Raw genomic sequence first — 12,046 nt, 5'->3', positions numbered from 1 at the left:
AAAGCATCAGCAAAAGGCAGCTGAAGACTCCTGGCATAAGAAGTCATCATTCTTCTGCCCATGGCCTTTTATAAAAGAGCAGAGGAGTGGACAGAGGTTCAGGGTACCCTCTTGCCTTTAGAGTGGGAAGCAGCCCCTACAGGCTGGAAGAATCAGCGGTGATCAACAGCATGAGGATATAGAGGGCAATGTAAATCACTGTATTAAAGACACTTATGGTACATCCACAGGACATGTCACCTGTAACTGAAAAAGTGTCTCAATGATCTCTCCATTAGCAAGGATTAGCCCCCATTCGGTTCTCCTGGAAGGAACTGCCAAGGGGGGTGTGACTATGAGAAAGAGCTTGAATAACCAACAAAGGGATAACATTCTAATAGTCGAAGCAGGGAATGTCAGAGGTCTGAATGTAGTAGGAGAGCAAGAAAAATCTGTAAAGGGAAATGCAAAGACTCAACCCATATTAAGTGGGGAGGGGGACAGTGAAGTGAAATGAAAAGAAAATTAGGATTTCAGGTCAGACGAATATACAGTAATATTAACAACAGCAGAAAATGGTACAATGGGAGTAAGATTCATCATGAATATGAAACAAAGACAGAGAGTGAGCTATTGTGAATTGCTCAGCAATAGGGTTGTTCTTATAAAATCCAACAGAGAACCAACACCAACAAGATGAAAATCAATCATGGGAGGCTGGAACCCAGTTGTAGGGAAAGGAATAGAAGAAATGATTATAGGAGAATATGGGCTTGGCATTAGGAATAAGAGAGGAGAAAGACTAATTGAGTACCACAACAAATTTCAGATGGTAATAGCGAATACTCTTGTTCCAAGAATCACGAGAGGGGGAGGTATACTTGGAAAAGACCCAGAGGCACGGGAAGCTTCCAGCTGTCTTATATCATAATCAGGCAGAGATTCCAAAACCAGATACTGGATTGTAAGGCATACCCGGGAGCAGGTATAGACTCAGATCATAATATAGTAATGATAAACAGTGGACTGGAGTTTAAGAGAATCACCCAGAACAGTAAGTGTGGAAGGAAGGGTGATACTGAAGTACTAAGGAATGATGACATGCGTTTGAAGTTAGCTAAGAATATGGATACTGCTGTAAGGTTTACCAAAGCAGGCAGTTCAGATGACGAGGAGTGCGTATCCCTAAAAAGGGCAATCACAGATGTTGGGACAGAATTTCTAAAAAAAATTGGGGGGAAGTGGCTACTATATGTAGAAAAGAAAGAAAAATAATAGTGACATGCTTAACAACAGAGTGAAATGCAGTAGACTGCTACTCACCACAAAGAGGAGGCGTCGATTGGCAGACAGGGCACACAGAAAGAAGATTGCTACATATTACCAGCCACACCGTAGGGCAGTGACCTTTGTGTGTGTGTGTGTGTGTGTGTGTGTGTGTGTGTGTGTGTGTGTGTGTGTGTGTGTTTTGTATGCTTATTTGTATTTTGTGTACATCTGACAAAGGTTTGTATGCTTATCTGTATTTTGTGTACATCTGAGAAAGGAGTTAGTCCCATACTTATTACATCTAGCAGTACAATAACCCATGATAAACAAAGCAAGGAGGACGTAAAAAGCAGGTTAGCACAGGAAAAGAAAACATTCCTTGCCAAGAGAAGTCTACTGGTACCAAACAAAGGTCTTCCTTTGAGGAACAAATATCTGAGAATGTATGTTTGGAGCACAGCATTGTATGATAGTGAATCATAGACAATGGAAAAACTGGAACAGAAGTGAATCAAAGTGTTTGAGATATGGTGCTACTGAAGAATGTTGAAAATTAGGTGGACTGATACAATATGGAATGAGGAGGTTCTCCACAGAATCAGTGAAGAAACAAGCATGGAAAACACTGATATAAAGAAGGGACTAGATGGTAGGCCATGTTAAGACACTGGAGAATGACCTCCAGGGTACTAGAAGCAGCTGTAGAGGGTAAAAACTGCACAGGAAGACATAGACTGGAATACATCCCGCAAATAACTGTAGATGTAGGGTGCAAATGCAACTCTGAGATGAAGAGGTTGCCACAGGAGAGAAATTCATGGCAAACCACATCAAACTAGTCAGAAGGCTGATGATTCAAAAAAATTAATTAGATTTGCTACTTGCAAAAGTATTGACATTTTGTATCTGTATTTCACCAAATGTAATGTCAATTTGTGAAATATCAATGTGTGTCACGTATCCATTTTTTAGATTTGTTTCTAAAATAAAAAAATATCAAACTGCAGCTACAATTGTTTCAGTAAATGTTGAAAGACTTTCTAGCTGAAAGCACATGTTGCTCAACAACTGACATTCTCTCTCTCTCAGAACTTCCTCATACTGAGTGACAACACTGGAATAGCTCTAATATGGTTATACAATTTTTGTACATCAAAAAATTGAAAGAAAAACATAGCAATTTAAAATTAATCATCCTTTTTTAATTTCAATGCCACCCTACCACAACATTTTTCATTACTCTAGTTCATTTTATAACTCACTTTACACTAGTCGTAAAAACCAGGTCTTCCAGTTACAAATATTTTCTCATATTCATAAACTAAATAAAGTCTCACTAGAGGCAACTGACCCAATTGCATATCTCTCTCTCTCTCTCTCTCTCTCTCTCTCTCTCTCTCTCTCTATCTCTCTCTCTCTCTCTCTCTCTCTCTGTACCCTACCCCTCCCCCCCTCCTACCCCACTTCCTTACCCCCTGCAGGTGCTCCTGAGTTGAAGGACGTCTGAAGCACCTGCAGTTTAGTTTGGAGGGGATTACAGTTTTAGCAGTTTCATGTATGGGATGTACAGGGTGTCCAAAAAGTCCCTTTACAACTTCAAAATTTTATTACAATGGCAGTTTTTGAAATATTTTAACAAAATTTCTTGTATTGTAATCACTGTTTACTAAAGTTTTTATATGTACTAAAATTTTGTGTTTCAGATACTCTGTTGATGGAAGGTACTGAAACTCTATAAAATGGCAACTCCTCAAGAGAAGGCACAATGTGTGACCTGGTTTATTGAGACAAAATCCGATTAGATGTTCAGACTCGACGAAACTTCAGAACGAAGTATGGAAGAGATCCACCATCGCACTCTTCAATTCGTGCATGGCACAAAAAATTTATGGAGACAGAGACAGTGTTGGACAAAGGGAGGAGAGGGTGAGCAAGAATATCCAAGGAAAACAGCAATCATGTTTTAAATGTCTTCACTCATTCACCTACAAAGTCCATCCGCACTGCTGCCAGACTGTTGCACCTACCACGTTCAACTGTGCATAAGGTCCTCCACAAGAACTTACGGTTGTATGCTTACAAAGTGCAACTGCTACAGACAACTGAGTCAAATGACAAGCCCAAAATGGACAGAGTTTGCACTCAACATGCTTGAACGCCTTTCAGTGACAAGGCAACTTTTCATGATTCTGGGACATTAAACATACACAATATGAGAATCTGGGGATCTGAATACCCCTATGTGACTAGGGAGCTTCACTGAGATAGTGCAAAAGTGAATGTGTGGTGTGGAATCATGTGCAACTGAATAATTGGTCCATTTTTCTTCAACGAGTCAACAATTACTGCAGATGGTTACCTCAACCTTCTGACCGAATATGTAGCACCACAACTGATTGACTGACAACCATCTATCATTTTCCAGCAAGATGGTGCACTACCACATTGGGAACTGCATGTTCATCGGTTCCTCAATGAAACGTTTCCAGGCAGATGGATTGGAAGGGATGGGCCAATTCCTTGGCCACCGCGTTTGCCAGATATCACTCCCTTGGACTTTTTTTATGGGGGTATGTAAAAGATATCATTTATCACACACAGATATGGGACATTGCTGACTTGAAGCAAAGGATTCGTAATGCCATTGCCACCACTGATGACGCTATGCTACAGCGAACATGGCAAGACATCGAGTACCATCTTGATGTGCTTCATGCAACTAAAGACGCCCATATAGAGGTCTACTAAACACTGTCAAAAAAACTTTTATAAACACTGATTACAATAAAGGACATGTTGTTAAAATACTTCAAAACTGCCATTGTAATAAAATTTTGAAGTTGTAAAGGGACTTTATGGACACCCTGTATATTTCCCTGTCAAAAGTCAGATAATTACTGGACAACTTTGTATTTCAACAAGTAATAACCATTCTATTTATAATCTTGTCATTTAATAACAGAAGGCCTCTATTTATGTAGTTTCATTAAATCTTTGTGAACATTAGTAAATACTGCAAGATCTTTGTTTCTTCATAAGTACAAAGGGTGATTCTGTCTTCAGGGAAGAGTTCACTGTCACTATTTGTCTGGCACTTTAGGTTGGTTGAGACGTAAGTTTAATGGTACAGGTGGTAGTAGTAGTACTTCCATTAGCAGAATGGTGAGCACTGATACTTAACTCTCCGTAGCTGAAATTTGCTTGATGATATGGTGACTAGTGTCTGGAGGCAGCTCATGTTAGATGTTGGTAAGATAGAGTGGATAACATCAAATTTGCCATGACTGTTCATAGACAACATGGTTGTATATAGAGGGATGTTGAAACACCAGGAAATTGTTACAAAATGTGGGAAGACCAGCAGAGGAGAGATACTTGGAGCAGGGACTGCAAGCCGACACTTGAGGTAAACAAATGTTAAGTATTTGTAAGTAGGTACAAAGTTCTATTACTACTTAATGATACTGCTAACAATCAACTCCAGAAATATTCACCCAAAAATGAGAGAGAGAGAATAAGTTTAAGTATGAGGAACAACGCACAAAACAAGTTACAGAAATAGCAAGTACCAGAATGAGTTTCTCTGGAAGAATCTTAAGTAAATGTAATTCAGGTCATACATTTCTATGTCAAATAAATATACGTAATGCACATTCAGAAAAATAGAAGGATTAAATGAAACCATTCACCATAAACTGAAGCATTGAGCAACGGTCCAGTACACAAATTGCATCGAAATTATTGCTAAGCTTTCAGACAATGTGCCTTGAAGTTAACAGCTGAAATAAGAATGTCCATCACACGCACACAAACACGCACGCACACACACACGGCTACACTGTCCCACACATTGTCAATGCATCCCAAGTGGTGAGAGTTTACATTGGAGGAGTGAGTGTTGAAACAAGGAGGAAGGAGGGGTTGAAGGGAAATAAGGTAGGCGCGCGCATGTGCGGAGGGGAATGGCATGGACATGCTGTGTGCAAGTGGGAGTGGCAGAAATTTCCAATAGAATTCTAGAGGTGTGACATTATGACACCTAACTGGGTGCACAAAGTTTGAATTCACAGTGTCACCTGGGCTGTGATATGGCCAAACCGCTGCAGTGGGTCGCGGCTACTCTCAGCTACAGAAGACGCTACAGCGGGTGGTGGTGCAGTACACAGGCTGTGGCAGGCGTGTGCTAGTTGTGCGAGGCACTGCAGGAACTCTCCACGCAGCCGCGTGTAGTCTGTTGCAAACTGCAGTGAGTGCGCAGGCGTGCTTGCAGCCTGTTTTACACACAAAATACAAACTCTTAACTTAAATCTTTGCATGTCTCTTTTCAAATTTGAAACACAAATTAACTGAAGGTAAGGTAGTCAGGTGGTTCCAGCCTTATCTTAATAGCAGGAAGCAGAAGGTATTTATACATTTTCACATAATAAGAAACAAGATAGCAAGCAATAAAATACTGCAATTGGAAAGTTTCTCAAAGATCCATATTATTTCTGTTTCTTTTTTTGATTTACATTAATGACTTGCCTCCAATTGTAAAATACAACTCCACAATTTATTTATTTATTTATTTATTTTATTATTATTATTATTATTTTTTTTTTGATGATACAAGCAAGCTGTTGACTGTTTGAAACAGGAACTGAATATATTATGCTCTGGAGAGAAATAACTTTTGGTTTACAGCTAGTATGTTGACACTTAAGGGCAATAAAACATATGGCATACAATTTCTTACACACAATTCTTTGCACTGATATTTACTATGCAGACATTTATGGCCTCCCACAAAAGCTAAATGCTGCCACCTATAAAATTAGAAACTGTCCACACTTAGCACCAATGACATGCGTAAACTCATTTACTTCACATTATTTCATTCCTTGATTGCGTATGGGATAATATTTTGGAGCTACACAGTTCATGAACTTACCATATTTTCAGTCCACAAGCCAAAAGCTTTGTTTGGCAGTCTTTTTGTTATGCCTGTCCATGACACAGCATCTCCACTATATGGTGAGTAGCAACTATCCTTTTCATAACGTTGTCATGTAATTTAAGTGTTCGGTGTGATGGTGAAAGGAATACTTTTCTTCTCTACAAAATATGAGATCAAGAACCGATACAAGTATTTTCTAGTTTCCTTAATCCATGTGCACAGAACATTGCGAGCAGAGGGTAGGACGGTTATAGGGCCACATAGCAATTTTCACACGAAATGAATAAATCTAAGGACAACAAAACATCTCTCTTGTTTCTCTTATTTAAATGTTCAGTTTATTTAAACTGAGTTTGCCCTTTTTGTAAATTATAAGCAACAGTCACAATATGAAGAGAAGTGGTTATTAGCAGAAATAAAAAAAAGATGAAAAACAGAACAGTGAGAACACAACTGAAGCAAAATCTGTCAAGTTTTGTAATAAGACTTTTTATCAGTTCTAGGTTTGTATGATAATTGATTAATATTCACACTAATAGCAACATTCAGAACAATGCCAATATTTAAGAAATGACGTTTTTTTCCATCGTTGCTAAATTCACAAATATTGGTATAATGTAAAACTGTTTGTTGCTGTCAGTTACAAATTTTGTGGATATTACTCACTTTGAGAGCTGCGGTAGCTTTACAGCAGTGAGTGACAGCTGTCTCGATCCTCTGCACAGTCCCAGGCAACTGCCCACCCTGCAGAGCGGTCTCACCACGGCACAGTGCCTCCAAAGATACAAGCCAGAAGTGCAGTTGCTCTGATGCCACATTTTCCTGGAGGCGACCGAAGATGTTGGCTGCTACAGCATGGTGACCATATCTGTGTAACATTAGACTGCCTGTTACAAATGAATGTTAAAACTTAAATACGAGCGCAGTTCAGAAAGTAACCTCCGATTGGTCACAGTGCGGGTTGTGGGGGGAGTAGCGACGCCATCTGTGCGTTCACGCACTCAACAGGTCAGTCGGCATCAAGCCGTGGTCGAGTGAACGTCGTACCTGCGCTAGTTTAGTTTTTGTGGCAGTTTGAAATGTGTGCTGCAATAGAAAACCCTGCCAAATGTGAAGTGCGTGCTGTCATAAGGTTTTTTACAGCCAAAGGATATTCTGCAGCAGCTATTCATCGTGAGCTTTGTGCCGTGTACGGACCAAGAGTTATGAGTGAAGGAGTTGTCCGTGAATGGGTACGTTTATTTAAAAGTGGACGAGAAAACGTTCATGATGAAGAGAGGAGTGGTAGACCATCATTGGTGACTGACGAACTCGTTCAGACAGTTGATGCAAAAGTTCGTGAAAATCGACATTTCTCAATGTCGGAGTTGTCTACTGGTTTTCCACAGATTTCTAAGACTCTCTTGTACGAGATAGTGACAGCAAGATTGGGTTACCGTAAGTTCTGTGCACGATGGGTGCCCAAAATTCTTACCGACCACCACAAAACTCAAAGAATGGCCTCTGCATTAGACTTTCTGTCACATTATGAGGACGAAGGAGAACCATTGTTAAACAGAATCGTGACCAGTGACGAAACCTGGATTAAGTACGTGAACCCTGAGACAAAAGAAAATCAAAGATGTGGGCACATTCAAATTCGCCTACCAAACCAAGAAAAGCCTCGCAAGATTTTTCCGCAAGAAAACTGATGGCAACGGTGTTTTGGGATGCCAAAGGGGTGTTGTTGGTTGAATTCATGGAACGTGGTACGACCATTAATCAAGACGTGTACTGTGAAACAATAAAAAAGTTACGACGGGCTATACAGAACAAATGCCGTGGTATGCTGACTTCCGGTATCGTTTTTTTTGCACGATAACGCCCGTCCTCACTCTGCTCGCAGAACAATGGCCCTTCTTGAGTCCTTCAAGTGGGACGTTATCAACCATCCACCTTACAGCCCAGACCTGGCGCCAAGTGATTATCACCTCTTCATGCATTTGAAGAAAAGGCTCCGGTCACAGCGGTTTGATGACGACGAAGAGCTCAAGATGCGGTCACAGGCTGGCTCCAGGCACAAGCGGGTGATTTTTATGCAGAAGGAATTTCAAAACTTGTGAAGAGATACGATAAGTGCCTCAATCACTATGGAGACTATGTAGAAAAATAGTGCAAAGATGTAGTTGTAAGATGTATATATTAAAATATTTTTATTTAACTTGGTGTATTTTTTTAAATCAACCGGAGGTTACTTTCTGAACGGCCCTCGTATAAATACTGCTTTGCCATGGTAATCAAAGTTAAATATGTCTGTCTTCCCTTGGAGTAAAACCAGAAAATAACAATATAAAATTGTCACATGCACATACAGGGTGAGCCCAAACTCTACTAACAGTCTTTGAAAGAATGATTTGGTATATCTGCCCAGAATTTTAGTGCATGTAAAGCTCCATCCTTGTAGGCTCCCTTTACAATAATTCATCTAGTTTGTAACATCAGTTACCTTTATGACTTTCTATAAATTTGTTCTTATTACTGAAGCCACAGTAACAGTGATGCAACATTGGCACATAAAACAATGTAATACCACCTCAAGTTTTTTTCCATCATAACTGGTAAAAGAGGTTTGTTTTATCAGTAGCTCTTGGAATTACATAAAATTACTTTCTTCAAATATTTATGAGCTTGGGACACCACTTGCATAAAATATAAAAATTAAAAAAAAAAAAAAAAACATTGTGCACAATGTACATGTTCTTGTTAAATTAGACATCTACATAACTACATGCCAGTGTGCATGAATTAGTTAATATTTAACTGTTTTCTCTTTTTACTATACCAACATATAAAATAACCATTGCAAAGATGATCTCTGGATGAATAAATTTATACTATATTAGCTACTCATTCAGTCATACATTTGTTCATTCAAATTTCATGTTCCATTACCCCGTCAAGTAGGATGACTTTCAGCGATGTGGAACGAATCAAGGTAAATGTTATCAAAAGACAAGCGAATCATAAGAAAACTTAATTTTATGTATATGTATTAACAATTAACTGTAGCTGTATCATTTAACACTATTCATGCTTATGCAAGCTAAATTTAATCAATTGGAAAGAAGGCATTTACTATTAAAAAGTCACACGTTCCTCAGTTAAATTAAGTATGTGATGTTTTAGCTTGATATTTACTGGATTACATTAGTATTTTGCAAAGAAAATAGTTATCTGTAAATATATCGTCATGTTTGCAATACATTAGAGCTTCTCATACAAATTTACAAGACCCATTAGTTGGCAACATGCGCTAGCAAGCTGCATCTGGAATTCAGGGAGCATGCTGGGCCCAGACTGAATCCATGTGGGGCATTAATGACAAGGGCTAGTTTGACAACCAGCCTGGATGTGGATTTTATGTGGTTTCCCACATCTGACTCAGGTGAATATCAAGCTGGTATCAAAGCCCCTCCTCAGTTATAAGATTCACAAACATTTCAAATAACATTCTCATACTTTCACATGGGTAACACTACACATGAACAGATGAGGCACACAATTTCCCAGGTTGGTGACAGAATCTGAATCCACTCCCTCCAGGACTAACACTGCCAAATCCAGATTAACACACCAATCCTATGAAGATATGGAATAAGGCAAGAGGGGGGGATACAGCTTTATGATGAGCACTGCTACTTGCCATGTTGGCAATTTTTTAAATTTTCCTTCTACTTGGTTGGAATATCCACTTCCTTGCATTATGTTACATGTGAGCTTGTTGAATATGTTTGCACCAGAGAACATGAGTGTTGACAAGGAGGCAAACTCTACATGAAAACTGGTGAGTTTAGTCTCGTCCGAAGGCCTGAGTGAACTGCTCTTTTTTTTATCTTCCCCAAATCTGTCCCTCTTTCCTTCTAAGGAAAGAAGTAATAGTTCCAAAGGCTAGGATAATTCTGTATGTGTGTTTTGCATACTACCAGTTTCACCTCATCAGTCTGTCTCATAATTTTATGATGCTAATGTCTGTTGTTTGTTCATGCAGTGCCTGCATCTATATTTTTGTCATTTATCAGTCAGTGGAATATTTGCTGTCGCCGAGGAAGTAGAAAAATTTGGTGGCCAACAATTTCAATATAACACCATTTCTGGAAGCTCAATTTAATTAGGATCACAATTTTTGTATGTTTCTCATTTAATGCTGTTCCAAGCTGCTTTTGCCTTATCGTTTGAACTTTTAATTTTTTGAGTCTAGTGCACATGTGTCACTTTTTTGATAGCAAATCAGAGGATTTTACAATGCTGGTGGCTATGGAGTTTCAACTCTTGACAATGGCTTGTCCTTTGATTAAGAAATGCTTTCTCTTTGTAGCACAAGATACATTAATCCCTTGTTTATTTCAGAGGAAAATAATGTTCAAACCTGTCCAGTAATATATTCCCCACACTCTTCCCTTAGTTTCACTCTATATACCAAGGTCAAGCCACCATTTATGAGTCTGTGAAACAATACTTTGATCCGTTACACAGTACTTTCCTCCTATGATCTTTAGCTAATTAGTCAGCATATTTTATTGCTAACATTTGATCATTATAGTCATATAAAACATTGACTACTGGTTTTATGTCTACATCAGTGAAGGTCGTTGGGTTTAAAAACAAACTGTCAGGTTGTTGCACTGTGCTTTTCAATCTTTTAAGGGAATTTTACTGTGGCAAATAATAAATAAATCAACATCAACAACTCTACATGTCTCCAGGAACAATAATCTTATTAAAATTGTCCCTAGATGCTTTTTGAATTCTCAGGTATATTCTACTGGTGACCTCTGAACTATCTGTACCACAACCTTGTGTGTTTCCTGAACCACTACAAGTACTGTGGCACTTCTTTCAAAGAGCTGTTCAACACAATTACCATTAAACTGAAGGGCTTGGGATTTTACTCAATTTTTGCATATGTAGCCAGTTCCCCTTTCTTCTTATTGGTTCAAGAGAAGTATGATCCATCAAGATGAATTCATGCAGCTTCCGTGATTTCCACAAGATTCCCTAACTGTCACAACAAATCAGTTAAAATTCAATCCATCCTTTCATTGTCCTGTATGTATATGAGAAGTCCATCCTTTTTATTAACTAGACTTTAGATGTTCTGATGGAAGACACTACATGTACTTTCTTTAACATCCATGGCTTTGTACTAGCTGCTATATTTTTTTTCACTAATAGCTGTTTCAACTGTAACTATATTTATTCTTCAACTCTTGTCTTTTGGATGAATATATCATAAAAAGACCCAGGGAATAAACAACAAATCACTAGTATGTGATGCATACTGCTTTCACTGGATTGGATGCCTCTGGAAATGTGGGAGCCACCTCTTACCTACAGTATTTGGATACAAAACATGCCGTGTATGTTACAACCAAGTGAGGAGCTGTGCATCAGTCACTATCATATGTAAACATCCTTCTCCCCTGAATAAATTTTCAAGCTCTAATTAACGTGTTACACATAAGGGTTAATTGTAAGGTTATCATACCACTCAAAGTATGACACAATCTTCACATTAGTATAAGGAATAGTCTCAGCAGTGTGCCTGATACTCTCAACTGTATAATTAAAACTATCTCCAACCATTATCCAATGATCTGCTTTACCCAATATCATTTCCCATAGAATCTAAACCAATCACTTAGTCCTCAACTTGTCTTAATAATTCACATTATTTGGTAGTCACTTCCCATAGACTTCACTTGCATCTTAAATCCTGTACTGTTAGACTGTTCCTGAACTTCTTGCATTGGCTGTATGCTTTTTTTTTTTTTTTCACAGCCTCCAAAGCACAGAAGCAACTGGAGATAGGTGGACTGAAGCTAT

At 38.7% G+C, this 12,046-nt stretch overlaps 1 protein-coding gene across 1 annotated transcript in view; it reads right to left on the bottom strand.

Moving 5' to 3' along the window:
* LOC124795422 (integrator complex subunit 7) overlaps nt 1-12,046 on the bottom strand; it is a 171,097-nt gene that overhangs the window by 51,131 nt on the left and 107,920 nt on the right. The window contains 2 exon segments of the mRNA XM_047259451.1: nt 5,325-5,519; nt 6,851-7,052. Coding sequence (XP_047115407.1) covers nt 5,325-5,519; nt 6,851-7,052 — 397 coding nt within the window.

This window comes from Schistocerca piceifrons, chromosome 4 (assembly GCF_021461385.2).
Source record: "Schistocerca piceifrons isolate TAMUIC-IGC-003096 chromosome 4, iqSchPice1.1, whole genome shotgun sequence".
Classification (NCBI taxonomy): domain Eukaryota; kingdom Metazoa; phylum Arthropoda; class Insecta; order Orthoptera; family Acrididae; genus Schistocerca; species Schistocerca piceifrons.
The sequence above is the reverse complement of the archived record's forward strand: the minus strand, read 5'-3'. Positions and strand labels throughout refer to the sequence as shown.